This window comes from Pyrus communis, chromosome 17 (assembly GCF_041283825.1).
Source record: "Pyrus communis isolate YQ-2024b chromosome 17, ASM4128382v1, whole genome shotgun sequence".
Taxonomy (NCBI): domain Eukaryota; kingdom Viridiplantae; phylum Streptophyta; class Magnoliopsida; order Rosales; family Rosaceae; genus Pyrus; species Pyrus communis.
Window position 1 is genome coordinate 6,541,320 of NC_142581.1, and position 27,128 is coordinate 6,568,447.

General features: G+C 36.4%; 7 protein-coding genes and 2 pseudogenes across 8 annotated transcripts; 2 read left to right on the plus strand and 7 right to left on the minus strand.

The window, feature by feature from the left end:
* Window positions 1-430: 430 nt before the first annotated feature.
* Window positions 431-3,821, plus strand: LOC137749510 (homeobox-leucine zipper protein PROTODERMAL FACTOR 2-like; annotated as a pseudogene). The gene is made up of 9 exons (XR_015958689.1): window positions 431-481; window positions 665-1,093; window positions 1,228-1,329; window positions 1,444-1,647; window positions 1,768-1,945; window positions 2,177-2,448; window positions 2,955-3,050; window positions 3,149-3,534; window positions 3,617-3,821. The product of XR_015958689.1 is annotated as a homeobox-leucine zipper protein PROTODERMAL FACTOR 2-like (transcript).
* A 698-nt stretch (window positions 3,822-4,519) lies between these two features.
* LOC137749509 (uncharacterized) lies at window positions 4,520-6,008 on the minus strand. Its single transcript, XM_068489608.2, has 2 exons — window positions 5,545-6,008; window positions 4,520-5,015 (listed from the first exon to the last, which is right to left on the minus strand). Exons 1-2 carry the CDS (start codon window positions 5,869-5,871, stop codon window positions 4,836-4,838), a joined length of 507 nt encoding a protein of 168 aa, XP_068345709.2. The 5' UTR covers window positions 5,872-6,008; the 3' UTR covers window positions 4,520-4,835.
* Window positions 6,009-6,574: 566 nt separating this feature from the next.
* On the minus strand, window positions 6,575-8,015 carry LOC137708708 (uncharacterized). The gene is made up of 2 exons (XM_068447841.2): window positions 7,592-8,015; window positions 6,575-6,907 (listed from the first exon to the last, which is right to left on the minus strand). Exons 1-2 carry the CDS (start codon window positions 7,913-7,915, stop codon window positions 6,728-6,730), a joined length of 504 nt encoding a protein of 167 aa, XP_068303942.2. The 5' UTR covers window positions 7,916-8,015; the 3' UTR covers window positions 6,575-6,727.
* A 3,122-nt stretch (window positions 8,016-11,137) lies between these two features.
* On the minus strand, window positions 11,138-12,900 carry LOC137749332 (uncharacterized). Its single transcript, XM_068489429.2, has 2 exons — window positions 12,459-12,900; window positions 11,138-11,430 (listed from the first exon to the last, which is right to left on the minus strand). The coding sequence occupies exons 1-2, from the start codon at window positions 12,780-12,782 to the stop codon at window positions 11,251-11,253; spliced, it is 504 nt and encodes a 167-aa protein (XP_068345530.2). The 5' UTR covers window positions 12,783-12,900; the 3' UTR covers window positions 11,138-11,250.
* A 1,353-nt stretch (window positions 12,901-14,253) lies between these two features.
* Window positions 14,254-15,755, minus strand: LOC137709176 (uncharacterized). Its single transcript, XM_068448287.2, has 2 exons — window positions 15,342-15,755; window positions 14,254-14,591 (listed from the first exon to the last, which is right to left on the minus strand). Exons 1-2 carry the CDS (start codon window positions 15,663-15,665, stop codon window positions 14,397-14,399), a joined length of 519 nt encoding a protein of 172 aa, XP_068304388.2. The 5' UTR covers window positions 15,666-15,755; the 3' UTR covers window positions 14,254-14,396.
* An 884-nt stretch (window positions 15,756-16,639) lies between these two features.
* LOC148689331 (uncharacterized) lies at window positions 16,640-18,048 on the minus strand (annotated as a pseudogene).
* A 114-nt stretch (window positions 18,049-18,162) lies between these two features.
* On the minus strand, window positions 18,163-19,310 carry LOC137749371 (uncharacterized). The gene is made up of 2 exons (XM_068489466.2): window positions 18,885-19,310; window positions 18,163-18,558 (listed from the first exon to the last, which is right to left on the minus strand). Exons 1-2 carry the CDS (start codon window positions 19,206-19,208, stop codon window positions 18,376-18,378), a joined length of 507 nt encoding a protein of 168 aa, XP_068345567.2. The 5' UTR covers window positions 19,209-19,310; the 3' UTR covers window positions 18,163-18,375.
* A 2,444-nt stretch (window positions 19,311-21,754) lies between these two features.
* LOC137707645 (uncharacterized) lies at window positions 21,755-23,581 on the plus strand. Its single transcript, XM_068446559.2, has 3 exons — window positions 21,755-21,962; window positions 23,002-23,081; window positions 23,287-23,581. Exons 1-3 carry the CDS (start codon window positions 21,849-21,851, stop codon window positions 23,354-23,356), a joined length of 264 nt encoding a protein of 87 aa, XP_068302660.1. The 5' UTR covers window positions 21,755-21,848; the 3' UTR covers window positions 23,357-23,581.
* Window positions 23,582-23,747: 166 nt separating this feature from the next.
* Window positions 23,748-26,830, minus strand: LOC137707644 (septum-promoting GTP-binding protein 1). The gene is made up of 6 exons (XM_068446558.2): window positions 26,273-26,830; window positions 25,774-25,900; window positions 25,589-25,685; window positions 25,450-25,489; window positions 25,096-25,179; window positions 23,748-24,203 (listed from the first exon to the last, which is right to left on the minus strand). Exons 1-6 carry the CDS (start codon window positions 26,585-26,587, stop codon window positions 24,039-24,041), a joined length of 828 nt encoding a protein of 275 aa, XP_068302659.2. The 5' UTR covers window positions 26,588-26,830; the 3' UTR covers window positions 23,748-24,038.
* Window positions 26,831-27,128: the final 298 nt, after the last annotated feature.

The following is a 27,128-nucleotide window of genomic DNA, read 5'->3' on the forward strand; positions in this document are numbered from 1 at the left end:
AATAGAAATATGAAGTAATATTTTTTTAGAAAAGTAGGAAAGTAATTTTTTTTTTTTTTTTTAAACAATATTATGTATCCTAAGATTGGGGAAGTAATAGAAAATTAATTCTTATTCGTATAGAAATAGGATTGGACCTGCTGTAAGGCCCATTCTTTTTCAAAACCCTAGACATGAAAAGACTAGAAAACCCTAGAATCATGACTTGCGTTCTTCATTTCGTCTCATAGGCTTAGATAATGACTTTGAAGAACAAAATAAATTATCAAAAAGAAGGGAATTATGGAGAATTTTATGAAACTCAGATTTTAAGCTTGTCACATTGCTTAGAATGAGCATCTATCTCAAATTAATTGACAATAAATGAAAAAAATATTAACCACTTAATGCGAGACTTTAATGCATGATTTCCATTAAAGTCATTTGAGAGATGTCATTCGACGAACACCATTTGAGACAAAAGATTCGATTATGAGAAGCGGTAAAGAAAATTTAAAGATCAAGATAATCTCAAACACATTTATTATTTGGTGGATATTTTACTTATTTTGTTATAACAAATTTAGATAACGTTTTATTGTCAGATACGTCGAATGTTACATATATGTTCTAGATTCGTGGCACGTGACAAGTCGCCAAATTAACTTATTCCTTTATTGTTCAGATCGATCGTATATCAGCGATAGCTGCGAAGTATGTAGGCAAACCATTGGGAAGCTAATTCTTCTCCTTTTCGCAGTCCACTTGATCTTGTGGTGGGAGCTTTGGGGTTCAGTCAAGCATGGCCGGTGAGATGTATGGTGCTGGAGACCCTCTCAGGTCAATCAGTGCATCAAGTGAAGCAGACAAGCCAATGATGATTGAGCTTGCCGTTGCAGCTATGGATGAACTCATCAGAATGGCCCAAATGGGTGAACCATTGTGGATGACTAGCCTTGATGGCAGCACCACCGTACTCAATGAAGATGAGTACATCAGAACATTCCCTCGTGAAGTCAGGCCAAAACAAAGCGGCTTCAAAACTGAAGCTTCGCGTGAGAGTGCAGTTGTTATTATGAACCACATGAAACTTGTTGAGATTCTCATGGATGTGGTAAGCCTGCCAACTCTATTAGACATTTACATACGCCTTCATTAGTGTATTTATATCGTTGTATTGATAACACTTTTGAAGGAAAGAATATCATGAACCCACAGTATTATTTGTGTGGATTTTGTAACGTGTAGAATCAGTGGTCGACTGTATTTTCTGGGATTGTCTCAAGAGCTCTGACCCTTGAAGTCCTATCAACTGGCGTGGCCGGAAATTACAATGGAGCGTTGCAAGTGGTATATATATTTTCCCCTCAAAGTTCAACTTCAGCTCTTCTTATTTTGTCGTTAATTGTTTAGTTTTTTTGTGATACATATTTTTGTATTAAAATACTGTTTGTGGTTTGGTAGATGACGGCAGAATTTCAAGTTCCTTCACCACTTGTTTCAACTCGTGAGAGTTATTATCTGAGGTACTGCAAACAGCATGCCGATGGCACCTGGGCTGTGGTTGATGTTTCCTTGGACAACTTGCGCCCTAATCCTGCACTCAAATCTTGTAAAAGAAGGCCCTCAGGATGCCTAATTCAAGAAATGCCAAATGGGAATTCAAAGGTTTACAAGACACTATTTTATTTATACATATCATACATGTTTCACTTTAATGGGATATTTTGAGGCCCAATTTTTACAGGATACATTAATTTCATCTAATGATAAATGTTGCTGCCTTAGGTTACATGGGTTGAGCATGCTGATGAAGTGGATGAAAGAGGTATTCACCACCTCTACAAGCAGCTGGTTAGCTCCGGCCATGCATTTGGCGCAAAACGATGGGTTGCTACCTTGGACCGTCAATGCGAACGTCTTGCTAGTGCAATGGCTTCTGACATCCCTACTGGTGATGTTGGAGGTAATAATAATTTGGCTTGCTATTTCATTATTCATTTCTTTAATATTTATATGGCGCAAAATTTTACATGAGACTATTATGTTGCGTCATCCTATTAACTAACAGGATAGCCCATTAAAATATTGGTCATATACCGTTAATGCATGTCCGTTAGTTAATTAAGCCTAATTCTTTTCGATAAAAATTATTTAACTGTTATTGGTTATATTTGTTAAATTCCTGGTTAATAAGTGATCACAAATCAAGAAAGGAGAAAAAGCGTCCTGAAATGGGCTGAAAGAATGGTGATTAGCTTCTGTGCTGGATTGAGTGCATCGACCACACACACATGGACCACAATGTCCGGAATAGGGGTTGATGACGTCCGGGTGATGACCCGAAAATGTGTGGATGATCTCGGAAGGCCTGCAGGTATTGTGCTCAGAGCCGCGGCATCTTTCTGTCTTCCTGTACCTCCCAAAAGAGTCTTTGAGTTTCTCCGCAATGAGAAGTCTCGCAGCGAGGTATACGCTTGAACTAATCTTAAAGCTGAATTAATAGTCATCTGATTCTTGGAATAAATTTACCAAATCTATTACATGAACCAAATTAATGCACATATATTTTGCAGAAGCGTGAGATCATATTTCTATTTATAAGCAAGTATTTTAATGCGTGTATCTCAGAAAAATGTAACAAACAAGTACATGAACCATTACAAAAACATACCATAAACGGACAACAGAAGCATGGATAGAAACAATTTCCACATTAAGTAACTTGGATGGAAAAGGAAAAGTACATACTTTCACATCCTACCTAATACAGAAACAAATACCAGAGAAAATCTAGGTTTCTTTTGTGTAAACCACAGAAAAAAAAAAGATCATCAAGATAGAAGGTTATGTATTTTACAAATAATCAGAAGCTAGATATAGAAAGCTGATCAGCATCTGCTAAACTGGAAACACAGTTATTCTCCTTAAATTGTCCCAGTTGTAATTGTTATGATCACTACTTGTGCTTGCAGTGGGATATTCTTTCTTATGCGGGAATTTTTCAAGAGATTGGGCACATTGCTAATGGTCGTGACAATGGAAATTGCGTGTCTCTACTATTAGTAAATGTAGTTTTATCTTTTATATTATGTTTTTTTTCTCTAATCAACTACATGTATCTCTCTTCACATCACTAATTACAAGGTAACATAAAATTTATTTGTAGAGTGCCAATTCAAGCAAGAGCAACATGCTGATACTGCAAGAGAGCTGCACTGACCCAACAGCTTCCTTTGTAATTTATGCACCAGTTGACATTATTCACATGAAAGCCGTGCTGAATGGGAGTGACCCTGATCATGTTCCCCTTCTTCCTTCTGGGTTTGCGATACTCCCCGATGGAGCCGGCATAGGAGACTCTTCCTCTGGTGGTAGTTCACTTCTCACTGTTGCTTTTGAGCTCTTGATTGATTCAGACCCAACTGCTAAGCTGTCTCTTGGGTCGTCGGTCACAGCGGCTAACGATCTTATTGATTGCACTGTTGAGAAGATAAAAGCTGCATTCTCATGCGACAGTGCATGAACTGCATAACTCAGTTAGTTACTTTCTAGGTAAACTAATCATACATGTCACATATTACAAATTAATTACGTGTCACATATTTGATGATCGTTTGCCTTGACTTTGTTGCAGTATTTTGAGGACGAGGAAGGAAGGTGAAAGGAGAGAAACATAGATGGTGTTAAGGGATTTCGGCAGCTTATACCCCTGAGGGGAGAAGTGAAGAGCGCTTAAGACCTTTCCTTTATTTTTATTTTTTTGGATTGAATAACTTTCTCATTATTCACCTTCTTTAGCCTTGTACACAGTAATTGATATTGCTATTATTTGGATTGAACTTTCTCATTTCTCATTTATAAAGAGATTAAGTGTTCTTGTTTTTTTAATGGATATTGCTTTTCTTTATTGTCAATCACTCTTGGTTTCTATTTTGCAAAAGATTTCTTTTTAGGTAATTTGTGTTGATTGAATGTGGATAGTTTGCCACTGTGTTGGTATTGCATGGCTTTTGATTTGAGCTATTTATTATGAGAAAATTTTGACATGAGATGATGAGAGGGGGAGGAGCGAGAGAGAGAGAGGAGAGGGATGGGGGTTGGGAGACGAAGCGAGAGAGAGGAGAGAATGAAGTATCGTGATGCCTTCATTAGTTGTTCCGCTTTCTTTCTTTGGGAAACGTTTAATTGTTCCGCCCTTGAACAAACATCTCAAAATGATGGAATTGACGTTTTTGGCCGGAAAGGCGTCACTGATGTGAGATTATGACATCATTCCAACAAATAGTAGGTCAATTTAGGTAAAGAAACGGAAGGAGAAATTGAACATATAGTGAGCTTCCATCTTTTGTTTAGGTAAGAAATGAAAGGAGAAATTTAGCAGAGTAGTCAAATACAAACCGAAACCAAATCATCTTGAACTGATAAGATCCAAATCTCTAAGCCCTTAATCAACCTGCAAGTAACACAGAGGCTAGAGAGGAAGAGGGAAGGGGGAGAGAGAGAGAGAGAGAGAGAGAGAGAGAGAGCAGAGCAGAGCTCCTGAAAACAAATTCTGATCTCATTACAAACCAAAGAGCAAGTGCTCTTATACACGAAGAGTGACTACTGCCAGCTGGCACTTCTAACAAATAACATGTAAAACCCTCAATTACAACTAACTTGACTCTTAAATTGTGATTAAGATAATCACAATCCTAAGTTCATAACATGAACGAAAGATTTCCATGTAACTCTCTGGTTTAATATACTGTAAATGACATCAATTGCCAAAATCTTCCGATCAATCATCATAAGAGTTTCAACGATATTGATCACTCTCACAATGACTACAAAATCTGGATCAGTTTTGTATCTCAAGCCTTCTTTTTCCTACCCAATGTCGGTCTCTTGCCAATGGTTGAAGTAGTCCTGCAGGATGGTGGCAGAAGCCCCCGCAGAATGGCCAAAACAGCTAACCCCAGAAAAGGGAAGTAAAAATATACCAGCATATCAGAAGCCTTGCCGGACTGAACCAGCTCCGATAATTCAGTAATCTGAAATTTTCACAAAACCAAAATCTGTCATAAGAAAGTAAGGTTGCAGAAAGGGGTTGACATGGACACTTGACAATCCGATATGAAATAGAAGTTCAATATTACGGACTTTCATTAGTGCAAAACCAGAAGAACTCCACCTCTCAATCTCATATAACCCAATTACGATGCAATTGCTTATCTGGTGACTGCAGTGGCGTTTCGTTTCACATCGAATGCATGCATAGATCGGGATGCCAAATGCATCATCACAGTAACACGTTATATTCGAGCTTGGTAGAATTTGATCGAAAGATAACAAACATATGTTCAAATATCATGCTTTAAGAATTCTGTAAGCGGATTGATTTCTGTCACGAACTTTGTAATTGTACAGTCTAATAGCAAGATCTAAGCAAGCCAAATGAAAACGTGAAAAAGAAAAGAGATGTAAAAGAGATGTAGCAAACACAAGTTGTAAAATCAAACAAAACAATCAAATTGGCTATAAATTATAACGTGAATAAAGACACAAGGAAGAAAACTTTACGATGGAGCCGAAGAAAGAAACTCCATAGATCAAGCAGGTGGTGTTGAACCAAGACTTGGCGGCCAAAATTCCGTACAAGTTGGCCAGCGCAAGAGGCCACTGAAGGAGTAGCTGCAGCCAAACGAGGCCAACAAAGAAATGAGGTTTCTCGGTCACAAGATAATGGCCTAAGATGCGCACGTATAACCAGCTCTGGAGTTCAACCAGCCAGTCTGGGAAGAGGCACCGAGGCAGAATTATCTGCGAGTCGAGCAAGGGCGCTGCCACCGCAATTACGATGAAGAAGACGATGAGTGTGGCATCTACAAGCTTCAACAAAGCACCCATTTTGGTTTCTGAGGGTAGATAGCTTTTTCTTTGAAACTCTTCAACCTTTTTTATGGTGAACTCTTCAACCTTTGGTTGGTGTAGTTTAGAAGGAAATAAGCAAAGAGATGAGAAGCAATCAATGTCAACTTTATCTTATTCGAAAGAAATCTGAGATAAGATTTATATGATATGTATATAGATAGGGTACAAGTTACAACAACAATCAACTAATTTTTTAATGGCACTGTACATCTGCTACAGAAACCAGATTTCTCCCAAAGTACACAGCAACTTACAACTCGTAGAAATAAATGTGCGACGGGTAGAGAAGCTCAATCGTCATTGTCGAAACTACCCACTTGAGCGGAGCAAAAGATGTCAATCGAGCCAAGCTTTACAAGGATATTTTGAAACTGAATCAACGATAAGGACTTGGCTACGGTACATGCATTTACTTAATGCATTCACCATCTAACGGTTAGATTGGTCAGAAACTATACTCTTTTTTTGAAGATATAGGAAGAGAAGAAATTCAGGACCAAATAAAAAGCTAAAACACAGCAATTTGTGAGGAACTTCCATCTTTTTTTCGAAGTAATTAACAAGAGATGAAGGGAGAAATTCAGCAAAATATTGAAATACAAAGTATACAAAACTGGAGAATAGCTACAACGTTAAAAGACGATATGCAATTAACCGAACCAAGTAATAGTGAATCCAATTGCTAAAATCTTCCAATCTTGCATAAGAAGGATTTCATTTGTTACATTGCTAAAATCTTCCAATTTGTTGCATAACCAGCAACTGAAAGGGGACAAACATGAAACTCTCACAATAACAATAACTCGCAAAATCTAAGTCAGGCAGTTGTCTTTCAGGCCTTCTTTTTCCTACCCAATGTAGGTCTCTTGCCAATCCTTGAAGTAATCGTGCTGGATTGCGGCAGCAGCCCCCGCAACATGGCCAAAACACCTAATCCCAAAAAAGGGGAGTACACATATAACAGCTTATCAGAAGCCTTGCCGGACTGAACAAGCTCTGATAGTATTGTAACCTGAAATTTTGACAAAACCAAAATCTGTTTAGAAAGAAAAAAGTTGAAGACGGGTGGTTGACGATCCAATATGGAATAGTTCAACATGACAGACTATGTATGTGCTGCCGAATCCAGAAAAACTCCACCTCCAATAACCCAATTAGAATTCTCACCACCATTACGTAATAATTATGAGAGTGTTTATGGGTAATGATAAACAGTTTAACACTAACCACGTGACCTTAAGACATTGCTTCGCCTACAATGGTGTTTCGTTTCCAATCCAATTTATGCTTAAAATGAGGAAGCGAAATCCATCAGTAGAGTAAATATGTTAGAATTTGATCGATGCTAATAGTTTTCGGAACTCTCTTATCTGGCTAATTCTTCATGCAATTTGTAATCTTTAAGTTACATAACATCATTCAAACAAGTTTCGCTTCATTTTCTATCTTGTACATTTTAACATCTTTGACTTATTAAACCACCCTCGGATTGGATACTACAATTAACCCATGTTAAATCCTATAAAAGTTACAAACTTGGAAGATAATTAACAAGAAAATATATAATTAAACAATTGAAAACTATAAAAAAAAATAAAATAAGAGATACAGCAAAACCCAAGATCTAAAACCAAACAAATCACCAATTTTCTATAATTTATAATGTTATTAAAAGAAAAGAAAGACGAAACGTTACCATGGAGGTAAATACCGAAGCGCCATAGATCAAACAGGTGGTGTTCAACCAAGACTTGGCGGCCAGAATTCCGTACAAGTTGGCAACCGCCAGAGGCCATTGGAAGAGCAGCTCAACCCAAACGATCCCAACAAAGAAATGAGGCTTCTGGCTCACCAGATAATCTCCATAGGTGCGCGCGTACCAGCTCTTGAGCTCCACCAACACCTCCGGGAAGAAGCTCTGCGGCAGACATGTCTGCCCGTCGATAAACGGCGCAGCCACCGCAATCACGACGAAGAATACGAAGAGAGTGGCGTCTACGAGTTTCAACAGAGCACCCATTTGGAATTTTCAGGGTGGACAGCTTTGCTTTCCTTCAATGGATCTCTCTGGTTTGCTCCGTGAAACTTTGGCTTTGTTTGTGTAGTCAAATTTCCTGATCTGAACGATGTGTCGTTTCCTAATATTTTTGGAACATATTCAGACGCCAAGTCGTTTTATTTGTTTTTTTTCTTACCGACAAGGCAACAAGACCATATTCCTATTCTTTGCATCCCCAACTTGGATGTAGATTCTGCCCTCCCAGTTCTCATATACTCTCATCTTCTCATATTTTGTGCGATCACGGTTAAGTTACGTTAACATTTTATATTGCTTTTTTTTTTATAAAGATAATAAGACAAAAAACAATAGTGATATAAAATATTGACGTGGTTTAACCGTGACCGCACAAATAGGATGAGATGGAAGTGTATAGGAACTAGAAGGTCAGGTCCGGTAATTTCGAACTCAGAAAAGTAAATACTCACGTCAAATTTCCTTATTTTAACGAAAAATTAAAAGTTATTGTAAATAAAAAGTTCGTTTTCTTAGCTATTTCAAAAGAAAGCACCCAAAGTTATGCAGGAATAGAATTTCTTTATATACCTAGGAATAAATTACATTCCAGAAAGCACCCAAAGTTAGGCAGGAATAGGATTTCTTTTTTTTATTTTTTTTATTTTTTTGAGTACATCGATATTTTACACTAAGGGAATGGGAAATTCGGCCAAATCACACAATGAAAAGTCTAATTTGGTATCGAATTCGCCATCCACGAGATTCGAACCTAAAATCTTTCACTTCCAAGTGAAGAGAAATACCACCATCGTAGTACTAAGTGGCAGGAATACGATTTCTTTTTATACCTAGGAATAAATTACATTCCAAACTAGCTGGGGAAACTTGTTAAACTACAAATTACGAGAAAAAAAAAAAACAAATAAAGAGTTCGTCTTTTCTCACCCCCTAACTCTTAGGTGGTAACCCCTAACTCTTAGGTTTACCACCCTCACTGTTAGGTTTACCCTCTAAATCAAGATAACTATTACTTTCTTCCATATTTGTGCCACGTGTATAAAGAACTAACCATGATTAGTCTATATTCTTAATATTTTTTTATGGAAAAGAAAAAACTAGATTAATGAAGAAAAAAATTTACCATCTATTCTCTCTATAATATCTCGTCATAAATAGTTGATCGACATTAATACCCTCCTTTCACCTCCCACTTTTCAGGCGTGGAAGTAGCAACAACTCCTAAAAGAAAAGCCTTTAATTATCATACGCCTCCAATAAAGGGTGTGTATGAATTCTTTTAAGTGAATCAGGTTCCCCATATTACTCATACGATCCGGAAGTTGCCTGCAAGAAAGACTGTATATCAACCAAATTAAAATTTCTTTGGTTAATTCTTCTTTCGATTTTCCTGTACTACAGTTTTTACTTTTTATTTTGATATGTCGTAGCCGAATTGGTAGGACGGGAAAGGGTGTATTAATGCTAATCAATTGTTTGATGAGGATTAGAGAGAATAAATGGTGGTAAGGTTTTTTGCTTAATTAGTTTAATTGTTTTTCTTTTACATAATAAATAATTAAATAGTATAGACTAACTATACTTACATTTTTTAACATGTGACGCAAATCTGGATCGAAAATAATGATTATCTTGAGTGAGGGAGTGAGCAAATTAAAACGAACTCAAAATTTAAAATGAAAAAAAAAAAGAATAAAACTAATTAAAAGAAATATAAAGCAATTGGGAATCCTTATTTAATAAGAACTCCGCTTTCGATTTTCATAATACAAAAAGGAAAAAGAGAGGGATTATAAAACCACCCGCTTCTCAACCTTGTTTATGTCCGCGAAGTAGAAGTTGAAACTTCCTGTCAAATCCCACAGCAGAACTGGTGATGCCGATACGCGACGTCAAGACCCTCAACCCTATGAAATCCCACTCCGCCACGAAGCTCTCTGCCGATGCGAAAGCATTCTTTCCAGGAAAAACAAGCAGCCGTGATAAACAAAACCCTAATCGTTCACCTCTTTTTCCTCCACCCTTGCCCTACCACCAACAACACTATATTCCTCCTCCTATGTTTTATCACCGTACATCATGTCCTACACCGGTCAATCCGCAACTGCAGTGTGTTCAGTTTCCTCCGTTTTACTATGTTCCTCCTAATCCCGTGATCATGATTGACCAAGGCCTTACGGTTAATCCATGGGCTCCATTACCGCCACAAGATTTACTGGTTTTGAGAAGTAATATCGTTAGGCAAATAGAGTATTATTTCAGTGATAAAAATCTAAAGAAGGATCATTACCTGATTTCGATTATGGATGACCAGGGATGGGTTTCGATATCCACTATCGCTGAATTTAAGAGACTCAAGAATATGTGCACCGACATACCGTTTATCCTTGATTCGTTGTTGTTGGGCTCAACCAGTGTGGAAGTGCAAGGTTACAAGATACGGCTACGGGACAATTGGTTGAAGTGGATTCCGGCTCATGCAGACTCTACCGTAACATCAAAACAGCATATTCAGCCGGAGCAACTTAGGTCTGCCAATAATCGTGATAAAATTGTTGACGGTTCTTCTGATGGAAAATATTCAACGGATCTCTTGCTATCTAGCACTGGACATGGCACTGCAGATAGTGTTCTTGATGGTGGATCTATTGTGTTTACTGCTGATAATTGAGTTGGCTCATAGATTGACAATGGGGTTACTCATAGAATATTGGTTCGGTTTTCTCTGTCTACGTCTCATGATTTGGTTTGCTTGGAAGAACCTGCTGACGCAATTTTCAATGTTTTGTTAGGACGATAGATGATAATGTTTCATATTTTAGTGTGTGGTACATATTTTCCTTCGATTGGGTGAAATTCCCGACAAGGTTTTTTTTGAGGCCCACACTTCTATCCTCTTGTAAGGTTCCTTTAAAATATTTACATGAATGAATAATTGAATAACGTACTCTTTTAGATAAAAGTATTCTTCTGTTGATTTTCAGATTGTGGCCTTTTTGAAAGAAAATCCTCCGTGACAATTGATATACGGAGGATCAATTCAATCTGGATGTGATTAGGAACTTAGCATGAGATGAGAGATACGTAAATCGACATCCGTGGAAAATAAATACTGTAGTAACTTATGATTATCTTTCCTTTCCTTAATTCAAATTCTGATATGTTACTAAGAGTTTATTGATAAATCCAATTAGCAACAACTTTCAATCATTCATAACAAGAGTTTATTGATAAATTGAGAACATGGACACATAATTGACATATATGAACTATCAAAATAATGATAAATTGCAAAATGTGTCTGCAAGTTCAGTTGTACGTCAAGCCTTCTTTTTCCTACCCAATGTAGGTCTCTTGCCAATCCTCGAAGTAGTTGTGTTGGATGGCAGCAGCAGCCCTCGTACTGTGGCCAAAATGCCTAAGCCTAGAAAAGGGAAATACATATATAGGAGGTCATCTGAAGCCTTGCCGGACTGAAGCAGTTCTGATAATATAGTAACCTGAAGTTTTCAGAAGAGGAAGACATCTTAAGAAAAAAAAAAAAGTTGAAGAAAACGAAAGATATACAATCCAACATGAAATAGAATTCAATGTGATCACTAGACTTTGTAAATTGTAATTAAATGGTGCAGAAACAGGAAGAAGAAACACCCTCCCCATCATCCAGTTATAATTCTCATCACCAATCACCATTAGATATAATTAGGTGAGTTTTTACCGAATTAACTGGAATGACTAAAATTCAACATGTGAGCCTACGACACTACTTTCACCTTCAATGGTGTGTATCGTTTCTAATTCAATGCATGCCTAAAACGAGGGTTACAAAATAAAATGTGGTAATATGCATGTATGCTGCAGATTTATGAGGAATTCCCAACTTTACAACCAAATTCGATAATCTACTAGTTGAATCAACAGAGTGCGATGTCAGGATTTTATACCACTTTGGTTTAGAGTTATAGGTTTAACCGATGCTAAGAATAGATAACATAAGTAAAATAGTTTTCAGAAGTCTATTTAGCTAGCTAGCTTAAGCACCCACTTCCTCAACATCTTTCACTTGATTACTTTCTCCTTTCTTCATTTTAGTGGGCCTGCCATGAAATTTGATCGACCACTTTAAACTTCCCAAAGAAAATCAACATGACTCATGCATCCAACCTTATTTGATATCACAATCATTCTATCTTAAATCCTTAACTAAAACTAAAGGTTACTCATGTGAAACCTTTTTTTTCTTTTCTAAAAGATCATTTAAAAAACAAACTATAATGTTAGGGACTTGTAGAGCAACAGGTTAAGAGCAGACCATGTCCTCGATTCTCCCCTCATATCGCTTGTATAAAAACCGAAAGTACTATAACATTACCAATGGAAAACAAGAGAAGGGAATCTAAAAAAACCCAAATTGTGTTTTTTTTTTTACAAGAAAAAAAAAACCCTAGTTCTAGCTAGAATCAATAACAACAACAAATTGGCAATCAAGTTATGATGTTATTAAAGAACAATAAAACGAAAACTTTACCATGGAAGTGAAGACCGAAACGCCATAGATCAAGCAGGTGGTGTGGAACCAAGACTTGGCGGCCAATATTCCGTACAAGTTGGCAAGCGCGAGAGGCCATTGAAAGAGCAGCTCGAACCAAATGATCCCAACGACGAAATAAGGCTTCTGGGTCATCAGATAATCGCCATAGCTGCGCGCGTACCAGTTCTTGAGATCAATCAATGCGTCCGGGAAGAGGCTCTCGGGCAGACATATCTGCGCGTCGATTAACGGTGCTGCCACCGCGATCACGACGAAGAAGACGAACAGTGTGGCGTCCACAAGCTTCGCCAAAGCACCCATTTTACTTTTGGAGTAACAGAATTACAGATTCATTCGTTTCTTCCTGATCCTAACGACGTGTAATTTTTAATATATATGTTTGTTGCACTGACACGCGCTCAATCGTATTTTTCGTAGTGATTTGTTTTATTGTGAGGAAAATCTAAAGACTGAGGGGGATATAGCTCAGACGGTAGAGCAAGCCGATCGATGCCCCGTATCTGCATATTTTCATTTTTTTTCTTCCTCTAAATAAAAGATTTCATGACTGACTAACCTATGTGTAATAATTATTCATAACCCTTCTAACTTTATAATTCCCTTTCTTTTTTTTATACAAGTGATGATGAAAAAAAGGAAAATCGAACCTTAAGTAATCGAGTGCATGCATGCATAAATATTTTTAACCGCTTGAGTTATACAAATTCTTGCTCTTTTTTTAGTACATGTCAAACATGATAATCTTTTTTTTGTTTTGTGTTTTAAAAGAAAAAAAAGTACAGAAAGATGCTTTAATGGCTTATTTTGGAATTTTCAGATTATGCCTATTTGACATGTACTTTTTTTTTAATAGAACTTAGGTATACTCTTTGTATAAAAATGTATTCGAAATACGGTACTTTATTGGAGAAAATCAGATAAAAAATTCAGAATTTTCTAAATTTCTAAATACATTCCAATTTACATCCAAACTTTTCAGAATATTAAAATTTTGGAATTTCAAATTCGAAATAGAAATTCTTGTACCGAAACTGGAATCTCTATTTCTTATCCAAGTGGACCTTTCCAATAGTACAGTGAGGAGTCCAAAACATTGCAGCCCATAACATTGTCTTCTTTTATCAACTCTTGCACATAAAGGACTTCATATAAAAAATTGAAAATCAGGTTCTCACTTCGTGTAAAAGAACAGCAAAAAGAAATGATGAAATAAAAGATTTGAGTTCCAGTTAATTTTCATATCCTTTGTTTACTATGGCTGAAATAGTGGTGGCAGCAGCCCACGCAGAATGGTCAGGACACTTAAAACAATTATCACAATTTAGCTGACTAATTAGGGCATTCTAGGCAACTTGTGATGAGCATGTGAGTGCATGCTGTTAAAATTCTGCATCGTTAATCATACCAACTCATTGTTGGAGGACAAAATCTCATAATGGTCATATGACAAAATAATATACGATTACTATTTGGAGTTTTCACTTCTAACATCACTAAAACCTTTTGTGATAAAATTCAACACTTAGCAATAAGTAGTTTAGTTAAGACAATATCGGATATATTAATGGTTGACTATGTTGGGCCTATAAAGTTTATCACTCATATGCATCAGATCGATCAAATCAAACTCTAAAGTTAAATGAGTTTTGGCGAGACTAGTCCTAGGACGGGGGATTATTTCCTAAGAAGCCCTCATTTGCATGCTTTTCGTGACTTCGTTTGTTTCTTCTTCCCTGAGGGGTATGCATTTTAACTTACGGCCACCAAAAAATTCCCGAATAAACACCAACAGCATGATTGACATGCCATTAGTTCATAACAATTCTTTCTCATCAATACATTAGAATTTAAGGTACATAGATGTAACAGAAGTGAACAACTAAAAGACGTAAATTTTGATAAAGAATCTGAGTTCTAAGTTACTTTCCGATACTTTGGTTGGCCGGTGCTTTTTGTTGTTCTTTTGTCACTGGTCGAAGTATTGGCGTTAGACGGAGGGAGCAACCCGCGCAGAATGGCCAGGACGGCAAAGCCCACAGCAGGGTAGTACAACATTAACATTGTATTAGATGCCTTGCCGGACCATAACAGCTCTGGTAAAATAGCGCCCTGCAATTTTAACCAAGGCAGAGAATATGCAACAAGTTGAAAGAAACGAAGGAATCTTTTATAAACATCGCTCCATACATGTGCAAAAGAAGAAAAAAAAAACTAATTTTCAGAATTGCCTTAGTTCTAATTCTAGGAGAAGTTCCAAAAACAGTGTCTTTGTGACTCTCACACGGTCACACTTAATTAACCAACGCCTCATACTCATGAGAAACTTTTTGAGTGTGTGAACTACACCGAAAAATCACTTTGTACTTAACACCTCCATCAAAACCAGTCTAACTAAATCTTAACAAGAAATTGAACGGTGTAGAAACAGGCAATTAAAACACATTAATCATAGTGACAAATCCATTTAAATTGTGAGGTTGCCATGTAAATATGATATACTTAATCGACTTTAAATTATCAAAATCTTGGAGGTTTCAACATGGTTTGTTTATATGTATTATTTGGACTAGTTTGAAGAAGCAAATAATCAGCACCCAGGTGAAGAATCAGTATGTTTAAAAAAATTAAATTAAATAAGGAAAAAAATAAGATTGTTTTTGAAGAAGGTGATTTTATTTTTATCGAAATTTAATTGATGTTAGAATAGATTTTAATTTTGATCAGTAGCCAGGTACATCATTCTATATACAGAATACGTAACTGCATGTATAATCATAATAAAGTAGCTAACTGAATTCTCAAAAATTAAATTTTAATCTAACATTGGAGCTTGTTAGAAATGACAGAGAAGGATTATACCATGGTGTTGAAGAAAGAGGCGCCATAGAGCAAGCAAGTGGTTCTGTACCAAGGCTTAGCTGCCAAAATTCCATACAAGTTGGCAACGAGAAGGGGCCAGTGCAGTAGGAGCTCAACCCAAACGAGACCAACGAAGAAATGAGGCTTCTCTTCACCAAGATAATCGTCGAACTCCCTGACATACCAGTTCTTGAGGTCCACCAGCGAGCTTGGGAAGAGGCTCTGAGGTAGACACAACTGCACGTCTATTAGCACCGCGTTCACCGCCACTATGGCGAACATTACGAAGAGTATGGCGTCGATTATCTTCACAAAAACACCCATTTTAGGTTTTGATTTGCTCGATTTGCTCTCTTTCTCAGCTTGTTTAGTGTGGTGGTATTGAACCAATGCTTAGCAGGCAAAAATGGATCTTGAAGATATTTGTATGGGCCTACTGGCACACCATCTTTGAAGTCTACTCTCATTAATATTATATAATTTTAGAGAGTGCCATTTTTTTTTTAAATAATCCTTCAGTAACATGCATGTTAACTACTTCAGCAATTTCTTATTGTTAGACAATTTGATACATAGTATGATCCAGAATTTTTCTTTATTTGGTGAAAAAAAGTTAGGGAGAGGAAGGCTACTCCATTTCAGGATTAGGGCTTACTATATAAGTATTTTTGAAGATTTATAGAGAGGGTTTTAGCCATTTTTTTTGTTTTTACGTATCGCCCACATCAAAAGAGATTGTCAACAACAGGACACGAATTTAAACCTTAGTCTAGCAAATATAACAAAAATTTGATTATAAGGAAATAATATTCAAGGGTAATATCTTGATTAGTACATATAGTAAGACAACCTCAAGAACCAATTAGCGTTTGGTTTAGCGGTTGTTATCTTCATTTGGAGGAAGTCTCAATTTAACTTTAGTTGACTTATTACTAACATATATGATATATGTATATTAGGACTATATATTTGCGATGAACCTTAAACATACCTGGTTGTCACTAATGATTGCATAACTTATATATTTCCATTGTGTGGAAAAATAATATTTAAGTAGAAAAATAAATCATACCAGAATATTTTCCTTTGATTTTACCCTTAGACTGGATAACAAATAAATTTGTGTTATGATTCATAAGGCAGATATTATATAGTTAGACAAGATTCTTCATTGGAAGACAGAACAGTTCCAGGTCCCAAACTATAACAGCCTATAACATCAACATAGCAGAATTGCAAAAAAATTATAAAGTTTACAGGAGAAAAAAAAGAAGAAGAAAGGATAAAAGATTTGAGTTCTAAATTATTTTCTTTGCTGGGGTGGTTCTTTTGGTTGTTCCTTCGCCGCTGGCGGAAGTAGTGGTGGCGGGCTGTGGGAGCAGCCCGCGCAGTATGGTGAGCACAGCAAACCCCACAGCAGGGTAGTACAAAATCAACATTTTATTAGATGCCTTGCCGGACCATAATAAGTAACAACTCCGGTAATAAATTGCCCTGCAATTTTCAGCATGCCAGAAAATATTTAACAAGTTGAAGAAACTAAGGAATATTTTGCAATTATCAGCTCATACAAGTTAAAAAAATTAACTTTTAAAGTTCCTTTGTTAGTCAGCTCTAATTCTAGGAGGAGTTCAAGAAAAAAAAAGGCCAGATAAGCCCCATTTGCTCTCCTCCATCTTTCTCATCTATGTCAACCACATTTACTGATCACATTGTTAATTATTTCTCTAATACAAGTGTGTTTTAGGGTTCGTAAATGTGGTCATAGAACTACAAATAGCATTATTCAAATGTAAAAAAATAAAAAAAACTCTTTTTACCATATGTGTATTCTTTGTCACTTGTTTCATAACTTACGAACAAAAAATGTCAATACACGCTCGACAAACTTTTTTCATCCAGAATTTGGAGGGGGTGGGCCATGGATGGTGATGTGAGACAGTGTAGGGTTATTACATGGAGTAGTGGTAGGCCTCAGGTATGTGAACTTTATTGTGTCTCGGTCGCACGGACACGTGTCCAAATACCGGACCCATAATTTTTCCTCACACTCGCACCCTTAATGATCAAAACCAATCTAACTCTCAACAAAGAAAGTAGAGAAGCAGGTGGCTAAACTAGCTAGAATAATGTACTTTCACTCGAATTTCCTTCCGTATAATTTAGATTAATTTAGTTTAGACTGGCTTGCTAAGAAAACAAAATCTCAACCAACCAAGAAATGAGAGAGGAATGTTACCATGGTTGTGAGGAAAGAGGCGCCAAGCAGGAGGTTTTGTACCAAGGCTTAGCAAAGCAAATCCCATACAAGTTGGCAACCATAAGAGGCCACTGGAATGTAAGCTCAACCCAGATGATGCCAATCAAGAAATGAGACTTCTCCGCGACGAGATAATCATCAAACTCGTGGATATACCAGCTCTTGAGCTCCACCAGCGAATTTGAGTAGAGGCTCTGAGGCAGACACAACTGTGTATCTATCAACGTAGCTAACACCGCCGCGATTTTCACAAAAGTACCCTTTGTTTTTCTCGATCTGTTTCTCAGTTTTGATATTGCTAACTAGATTCAAAAATATACTTTCATAGGCACTAAGGCACAAGGCACCATCTTTGAACCTTGAAGCTAATTAGGCAAAGTCTACTGCCACTAATTAAATATTAATCTTCATTTGGTCATTGTTTAATATCCACTAACCAACGTCCATGCTTCAGAATCAGAAATGAATTCTTATTAAACAATTTGATAGGCAAAGAACAACCATGATTGATACAATAATGTAGCAAACTGTTTGACAAAAGAACATTACTCCACAGAGTCGTACCAAGAATAATTGGGCAAATTACCATTCTACAAAAAACCAGTACATTTTGTTCTTGAAATATATTAATTTCCTCCATACAATATAAAGTCTTAACTAGGCACAATGCAAATGGCAATCACAATGATGAATTAATACAAATTACTCTGAGGATGAGATCGATTTGCGTTTACAAAATTTGGGTTGAAGTTGAAGCGCGAGTCTTTTTCTCGATTAAACTTTCTTCTTCCTACCTGAAGCAGGTCTTTTGCCAATGGTTGCAGTATGATTGGTTGATGAGTTGGGTAGCAGCCCACGCAGTATGGCTAAAACACCCAAACTCAAGAAACAGTAGTACACCGTCAGTAGCTTATCAGGTGCCCTTCCTGACCATGTCAATTCTGCAAATATTGGCACCTGCATGAAAAATTAAGGGCGTAAAAACATTTTAGAAGAAGATAAACGATAAACGATAATGACTAATGAAAAATTAATGGACGTGATTGTGATTTATATCTATTACATGAAAAATGAACTGTTATAAGTTGCATCCTCTCAACTGATCATTTTATGCAGATTTCTCTAATGAATGTGGCTCGCATACGCTAATCCCACACGAATGGGTGACGTGGGTCTTGTTTTTTTTATTAAAAAATATATATATATTAGGCAAACCGTCAATTGAGATGCTACAAATAATTTTATTTGAACAGTTATGGAACGCTAGCAATATGAATAATTACCATGGAAGTGAAAAGAGATATTCCGTAGCTTAGGCACGAAATGTTGAACCAAGGCATGCTAGCCAAGATGCCATAAAGGTTAACAAACACGAGAGGCCATTGAAAAACAAGCTCAATCCACATGATCCCGATGTAGAAATCAGGCATTTCGGTCATGAGATAGTCGCCAGACTCGCGAGTGTACCAGTTCCTGAGGTCCACGAGAATGTCTGGGTAGAGGTTGCGAGGGAGGCATGCTTGCGCTTCAATCAACGGTGTTTTGAAAGCGATCACCAGGAGCAAGAGGAAGAGTAACGCATCAATGAGCTTGACAAGAACACCCATTTTCTTTTTTCTTGCTTAGTTTTGGAGGTTTGGCCTAGCTATGTTTGCGAGGAAAGGAGAATAGCTAGCCAGGAAGAAATGAGAATGGTAGCAAAAAGAGGATCTTGGAAATTTGAAAACTCAACATGGGGTGCAATTTATATTGGGTGTTTTGATTGGAATTAGATGCTCTCCGAATCACCTCACTAAGGATTCTGATAATCAATTAATAACAACCGCTCATGAAAAATCGTGTGGTTATAGTTTTTTTCCTTTTTAATTTTTTTCATATAAAACAAGATTGCTTTACTTTTAAAAACATAAAAAGTATTCTGACCATACGATCTTTGATGAATGATTGATATTAATTGATCCAAAGGAGATCCTTCCGTTTTGACTCACTCACACCGGTCCCTCACATGTTTGGGGCATTCAAAATTGCTTGGTTATCAATTGGGCTTGGCAAATGAACATATCCTTATTTTCCATCTTAATTAAAATAACATTTTCATTTTTCAAAAGTAACGAAATCAAAGGGTGAAAATAAAGATGATGGCTTCATGGGGTAAATTCAATAACACTTTTAGTGAAAAAGATTAGGCGGTGCTATTCATACATCTCTTTTTACTTTTCAAACATTATTCTTAATTTTCGGTTATTGATCGAATAAATTGAAGAAGATAAAATGATAGAAATTAATAAGGATATGTGAGGAATAAAAAATAGTGTGTAGATAGTGCCATTTTTCATTCTTTTATTGAAGATTTAATTACAACAAGTTTTATTTATGTATATCTCTCAAAAAGTTTTAGAGAAAGTGTTTTGTTTAAGATAAACAAAAATATTTCTCTAAAATTGTTTGGACGATACTTTAGTTTTTACTTTTTAGAGTTGATATCACGTCTTGAAGTTTATAGTTATGTATACTTTATCAACATAGACACCTTCAATGTTGAAGCCAAAATGTTTTTAACTTCTCAAATATGTTTACAACTTATTGACCTGAAACTTTAGGTAATTCCATATTGCCATCCCCAAGAATCTTATTTAGGAAAAACAACATTTACTAATGATAAATAAGTTAAAAAATAATACTTTTTAACTACACCTCTATTAAATAATAACCTCTTTAAAATTAAAAAATTGATTTGGTCCCAACTTTTTACTTTATAGAAATTTTATTGTATATCGGTGATTTTGAAATGTCACAAGTTTTTTTTTGGACAAGAAACGAGAACAATTGCAGAGTGCCATTGGGTACATATGGAATGAATTTGCACAAAGCAAACAAATAACAGTAAACCCCTAGTAGACACCCACAAGCACAACCACACAATCGCCAAGTGCAAGAACTACCCGTACATATCTGTCACAATAAACGATAGCCGCAACAGAGAGATACTGGCAGACACAAAGGTCATTGCTAAGTAGCGAGATTACAAAAAGTCATCGCGAAAGTGCGAGAACACATCAAAATTATCATAAGCAAACGAGACTCACAATACACAACACACAAAGACGAAGACCAAATTAACCAAAACACCAGCACCACCGCAGTGCATAAGGGCGAGAGGAACTAAACCACACTGATAAAGGATACGATGTACAACTCATAATAGGGGAACGAGGCACTCAGGCATAGGTCACCTACAAATTCCGGACAGTGGGACGCCGATGTCCACACACAAACCGAGCCGAGCCGCAACGAGGCGTACACGCCAATGTCACCAGTTATGTATCATCGATATTGCCCTTCTTTCATAAACTTTGTTTGCGAGTTTTTTCTTTAAAAGTAAGGGCACTATTCTACTTTAAACAATAATATAAATTAGAATGAGGGGCTCAACTCAATTGCAATTGGGTGCACATTTACTCTAACTAATGCGACTACAACATCATCTCCAAGACTTTGTTCATGGTCGAATTGTCGATTTTTGTTCTAAAAAGAGTAAACTGCTGTTTTACTCTTTGAATTATTATCTTAGTTGAAATTCACCATCGTATTATTTTTTTAGTAAATTAACCCCCTTAATTATTTGAAATCAATCAATTAACCCCTCACTGTTAGATTTGATAAAATTTCATCCACTTTGTCGTCAAATACTAGTACAACTTTATCCTCAAAAGTGAATCACATGCTAGTATTTGACAGCAAAGTAGGTGAAATTTCATCGAATTTGACCATAAGAGGTTAATGAAAATTTTAAAATAATTTAGGTGATTAATTTATCAAAAAAATAATTTAGAAAGTCAATATCAACTAAGTGACAGTTCAGATGATCAAACAGTAGTTTACTCATAAAAATGGTAGAAAAAATTTAAAATAAAATCACCTTATGAAAAACACTTTTTTGCCACTTAGTACGATATAGTGTTATTCCTCTTTACTTGTAAATAAGAAGTTTTAAGTTCGATTCTAGCCAAAAGCGAACTTTAATCATATTATTGCTAATCTATTATGAGACTTAGCCGACTATTCAATCTTTTAATATGTAAAATATCGTTTGTTAAAAATAAAAAAAAATAAAAAAAATAAAAAAAGAAGAATGGGGGCACTCTCCTGTTACATCGTCGGCCCAATGTATTACAGTATTCTTATAGAATTGGGACCGAAAGAGCTGAAGACTGAAGCTTGAGCTGCGTACTTTTACGGTCTGAACGATGAGCGAGACTCGACCGGTGCCAAGGAGAGAGAGCCCATGGGGGAGGCCGGAGGGTGATCATCGCGAACCGAAGGCCCACCGATGCAATGACCGGGCGGAGGACGTCATCCAGGTAACCCAAAACCCTGCCCTTTTTTCCTTTTAATTTTAGGATCTCTTATGCTTATGTGAGAATTGAGATATGCAGCTAAATTTATGCAAGAATATCAGTTTTCTAATTAAATTATTGAACTTTCTTATCAGAGGAAATTTATTCAACATTGAGTTGGAATTTAATTGTTGTTCTGGTCGCTCTGTGTTTATGGGTGAGCTTGTTTGAAATGTTTTGATGGGCTTTTGGGTACGAAGAAGTGAATGCAAGTGATTTCCAGCTAAGTATTTTTTTTTACTGCTCGCGGTTGATGGATCTAATTGTATGGTTTTTAGTTTAATTGTCGGTTGATGGATCTAATTGTATGGTTTTTAGTTTAATTGTGTGTTTGTGCTTGGTATAAGTTGAATTTTCAATTGAAATGATGGGAATTTCGCTTTTGAAAGAATTTAGTCATGCATCAAAATTGCATTTGAACCTTCTATAGTTTAGGATCTCCCTATATGTTTGCACTGAATCACATTTGTTTTTATTAGTTATCGTAACTAGTAAAACCGAGCACAATGTTTGCCTTTTTCCCCGGTTAATCACAATGTTTGTTGTTTGGGATTAGTGTAAAGATGCTGAATGTAGAGCAAGAAAAAGTTAAGTAAATCAATACTAGCGTAGCTCATCGAGGATAAGGAGGAGGGCGTTTGCAGATGTCTGTTTGTGGAAGTGAGGAAAGAAGAAGCTCCCAAGTAAGAGGATTCATCTTCAATGTGAAGGTGTCATCATCAGTCTTTATATATGAGCTAGATTTTGGTGATACTGAGTGATGATTGTGTTGGGAAAGGACTTGGAGAGTGTGTGCTGATTTCTTTCTAGTAGTAACTTTGAAAGTTTTCAACTTCCCTTGCTTTTTGTAGCTGCTTCCAGAAAGATCATGTTAAAACGGCCTAAATACTTTCTTACTTTTGTTCTCTACGAGAGAGGACTAGTGTGAATTTTTTTTAGAAATCAACATTAGCAGTGTTTCGTTCCAATTTTGTCAGTTGATCTTTGCCTGTTTCTTGTGTAGGCTTGTTTTGAGGGAAACCCATTTAAGACAGTTCCAGGGCCATTTAAGCTCTTCTGGCAGTGCATGCGATCTAAACCCGGGTATGATTGACCTTTAAAATGTTGTCCCAGTGTATACTTATGTATCATGTTTCTACCTTAATGACGCCATGATATATACATATATATATATATATATATATATATATATATTTATTATTATACATGTAATGCTGCATCAGTTACATAATTCAATACGTGTTACGCTGCCTTCTGTGATTTCTGAAGCATTTGTGTTGTTCTGCAGGGAGGAACCAACAGAGCCATTTACATATTTGCAGTTGGATCCCCCGACAAGAGAGGTGAAACTTGAGTGAAGCCACCTTTGTTATTGGAATCAATATCGCTCTTAGGTTGGCGCATTGTCTAAAAATTTCCAGTTTTTGTTATCTTTTCTCTTAATAATATAATGTTGGACCGCAACTAAGATTACGGCTCCCAATGCAGTTGAGTTCAGCAGCTTATTTGAGTTTTATTTGAACCATCAACTTTGTGTCATCTTTTCTTATAATATAAGCATTTGTGGTTGTTCGTTTCTGCAATGCAAGTGTAACTGCGATTCAATAGTTTTGTCTGCCACACTTTGTCAAGTGCCGGCTTTTCTTTATCTCCAAGGCTAAAGAAAACTAGGTGCATTACTGCTGTTCTTGCTATGAGATATCAGATTTTGAGTTATTTGCATGATCAAATATGTATAGACTGCAATCGTATCAAAAATTCATGATTGTTTTTTCTTTTTCAAACTTTGTCTACAACTGCTGAACAAAACTTTATTCATATGTGGAGATGTGGGCTGTCCGCCTCTGCCTTTCTCCAAGTCATGAAATGGAAGACAAAAAACAAGGTCATGAAATGGGGGAAAAAAAGGAATCGTTATCAGACTGATGACTACGGCAACTCCAGCCTCCAGGGACCGACCAGTTGACTCCATATATCTCTGGGGAGCAAAGAGATCAGAGAGATCCTGCTATATTCTGCTATATTGACAAAAATCCAACACTAGAAGTCAATGATGGGCTCTCCGATGGTCAGATTGCGCTCCACTGTCCAAGGTAAGTCGAAGAGCTTGGCCGTTATGAATTTGAAGATCTTGTTCACGTTTATGTTGTATGTTGCACTCGAAAAGAACAACGTTGCGTTTAGTGCCTTTGCATATGCTCTTGCCTGCATTCACATTTGACATGAAAAGTCAACCAATGAACATCCTCAAACGGGAGCACAAATTGCTCAAAGGGAGTTATGAACTTAGTTTATTTTGGCCATCGAAAAGCGTTTTTTGATACTCAAAAGTGTTTATGGTAGCATTTAGCAAATTAAGAAAAGAAGTAGGAATTCTTTTGGGTTCTAGGGTCATCTAAAAGCGTCTTCTGATAACCAAAAGTGTTTTTGGTAGCGTTTAGTAGATTAAGAAAAGTAGTAGGAATTCCTTTTGGGTTATAGATGCATCTTGTTAGTGTTTTATAGAGAAGCCTTTTGGGTTATAGATGCATCTTGTTAGTGTTTTATAGAGAAGCCTTTTGGGTTATAGATGCATCTTTTTAGTGCTTTATAAAGAAGCGCGTACCAATTGCTTCTTGATGAATCGATTTCTAGTGTTTTTTCAAGAAGGATTTAGATTTTTAATAAAAGCTTATAGTACTTTTGACATAATTGCTTAGTACTTTTGAAAGTCCAAACAAACCCTATCGGTAACCAATGTAGATTTTAAAAGGCCATGACAAGTAGTTGGACACATTACTATTTCATAGTGGTTGGGTGGTGTTTGTAGCCAAATTTAATTTGTATTAGCTTCCGTTTTCAGTTTTTCTATTGAGCATTGACTTGGATGTCTCCAACTTCTCGTCATCTTTAGCTCATCCTAGGTAATTAGAGGTGACTAGGCCCCTAATCATAGATTTTTTTGACTTTACACTTTTTTATAATATTTATGGTGTCAGATGTATCGTATGTAAATCATGAATTATATTTTTGCGGCATAAAATTAAATATTAATTAAGATAGTTAAGAATATCGCTTTCGAAATTAAGAATTTATGCTAGTTAGTAAGCATCTTTACCTGACTTGCAATTGTCCATTGCAAATCTATGGGGAGTTGGATGAACTCATCGAACTTTGTTCCAATTAATATTGGGATTGCCGTCTGCATACCAACATGAAAAAAGCATTTTACAATTGGGGAAAAAAACTTGATTAATTTTGTGAAGAATCATGCTTCGCTGCTGAAAGTATAATAAGTGTTGCTGAAATCCAATCACAAATTGACAAATGTCTAATTATAGTTTCCAATTTTCAATTATTCAGACACGTAACCATTTGTGATTGGTTTTTCAACAGCGTTTACTGCTTTTCTTTCAACTGCGAAGCATGATTCTTTTGTGAATTAAAGAGAATGGAATGGATTTGCAGTTACCTGATTCCATTTCCTTGCTCGGTGATACCATGTTATGACACTGCGGTCACATAAATTAAATTCCATGGTTTAGCATGCTAATTAAAAATTTAAACAGGATTAAAATACCAAAAGCTAGAGATTGAACTTAGAAATTCACCTATTTAACGTACACCGACTTGTTAAATCAAACATGAACAAAATAGCTACGGAATCCTTGCAAGCAACAGGAATATTATCCTGGGATTTTACATCACCTGCACCAAAATTAAAATAAAATTATTACAAACTTAATGAAATATTAGATTGTAAATCGAAGATTAATTCATTGGATTATATTAATACCTCCAACTTCCCAAATACTATAGGAAATCCGTGCACCACCGACCAACAAAGTCTTATCCATCGAATTTAATCCGGTGGTGTCCGTCTCTCCTCCCTCTTCCTTCTCATCATCTCCTACATACTTTACCTAAGCCAACCAAATAAATTCAATAAATAAATATAAAAATAAATAAATGAATAAGAAGAAGAAGAAGAATGAGAGTGTGAAGTGATGATTAAAACATAATTCATGGTACAAATCATATAATATATGAACAAATTTTTAATCCTTAAAACAGACGAATTCATTTTTCTGCATGTGTTCGTAAGTCATACAAATTTGTATATTTTAGACGACTTTATTGTTGTTGGAAAAGACGTTAAACCACAAAATTACCGTAAGATGATACGTATGATTGTGTGAAATTTCTATCTATATTCCATAACCTAAACGTGAAAATCAGAAAGAAAAAAATATGTCATTTAACTAACTTCGAGAATTAATGAAGAGATTAATTACCACAAAGCTAGTTTTTCCAATCTGGCTATCTCCCAGGAGGCTGATCTTCAACGGCACTAAATCGGAGCTGCTAACACGGTGGCTACTCTTGTTCCGATGAAGGTGATGACAGGTGAGGTCCCTTGATTTCGAGGACGGCGACGAAGAAGCAAAAGTGGAAGGGGTGTCGTTCGCCGACGACATGGCGGCCGAAATGGGCAGCATACTGTACTGGACCGGCTTTCCTAAACAACACATGAGCAGCCGGTCCATGACGCGGCGGAGGACCAAGACGCGGCGTTTAACTCTTCTCCTGAGGCTGAAGTGGCGTTTCATTTCTTCAACAAAAAGTAACTAGCTAGTCGATCAATCTTCAAACTTAGAAAAAAAAATGGACGGTTGTGATTGTGGCGATCAAAGGTGGTGGTGGTGGTGGTGGTGTGGTGGGGATGGCCTCAACAGCAACTGAGCGACTCTTGTTCTGTTTAGGCCATGGAAACTGAAAAGCTAGCTTCCATTGCTCTCATATTTTCATGACTTGTGGTATTTTTAGAATATTTGCTTTGTATTAATGTAATATTTTCTAAATATCCTTGTTTTATTTTTTCCAATTTTCTTTTGCTTTTTGGATTTTTTTTTCGGTTACAACGATGTTTTGCTATCAATGTGACTACTTTAACGGGACAGTTGACCGGTAATAACATGGACATAATCCCAATCGAAATAAGTCCTAATTGCCTTCTTCCAATGCTACACGGATCTTGGTCCTATCTACATGTGTATGACGGTGACACCACCATAATATATTCATAAATATATTATTATAAGAGATTTTTTAAGTATCAGGGTATTCAAAAGGTGCTCTACATGTCAAATA

Coding starts and splice junctions, on each gene's coding strand:
- LOC137709176 (XM_068448287.2), bottom strand. CDS start 15,665: ATGGGTGTTTTTGTGAAGATAATCGACGCCATACTCTTCGTAATGTTC. Junction 14,592..15,341: donor CCTCTTTCTTCAACACCATG/GTATAATCCTTC, acceptor TTAAAATTGCAG/GGCGCTATTTTACCAGAGCT.
- LOC137749509 (XM_068489608.2), bottom strand. CDS start 5,871: ATGGGTGCTTTGTTGAAGCTTGTAGATGCCACACTCATCGTCTTCTTC. Junction 5,016..5,544: donor TTTCTTTCTTCGGCTCCATC/GTAAAGTTTTCT, acceptor TGAAAATTTCAG/ATTACTGAATTATCGGAGCT.
- LOC137749332 (XM_068489429.2), bottom strand. CDS start 12,782: ATGGGTGCTTTGGCGAAGCTTGTGGACGCCACACTGTTCGTCTTCTTC. Junction 11,431..12,458: donor TTTCGGTCTTCACTTCCATG/GTAAAGTTTTCG, acceptor TGAAAACTTCAG/GTTACTATATTATCAGAACT.
- LOC137707645 (XM_068446559.2), top strand. CDS start 21,849: ATGAGCGAGACTCGACCGGTGCCAAGGAGAGAGAGCCCATGGGGGAGG. Junction 21,963..23,001: donor GGGCGGAGGACGTCATCCAG/GTAACCCAAAAC, acceptor TTTCTTGTGTAG/GCTTGTTTTGAGGGAAACCC. Junction 23,082..23,286: donor TGCATGCGATCTAAACCCGG/GTATGATTGACC, acceptor GTTGTTCTGCAG/GGAGGAACCAACAGAGCCAT.
- LOC137708708 (XM_068447841.2), bottom strand. CDS start 7,915: ATGGGTGCTCTGTTGAAACTCGTAGACGCCACTCTCTTCGTATTCTTC. Junction 6,908..7,591: donor CTTCGGTATTTACCTCCATG/GTAACGTTTCGT, acceptor TCAAAATTTCAG/GTTACAATACTATCAGAGCT.
- LOC137749371 (XM_068489466.2), bottom strand. CDS start 19,208: ATGGGTGTTCTTGTCAAGCTCATTGATGCGTTACTCTTCCTCTTGCTC. Junction 18,559..18,884: donor TATCTCTTTTCACTTCCATG/GTAATTATTCAT, acceptor TTTTTCATGCAG/GTGCCAATATTTGCAGAATT.
- LOC137707644 (XM_068446558.2), bottom strand. CDS start 26,587: ATGAAACGCCACTTCAGCCTCAGGAGAAGAGTTAAACGCCGCGTCTTG. Junction 25,901..26,272: donor TTGGAAAAACTAGCTTTGTG/GTAATTAATCTC, acceptor TGGTTGGCTTAG/GTAAAGTATGTAGGAGATGA. Junction 24,204..25,095: donor AATGGACAATTGCAAGTCAG/GTAAAGATGCTT, acceptor ATGTGAATGCAG/GCAAGAGCATATGCAAAGGC.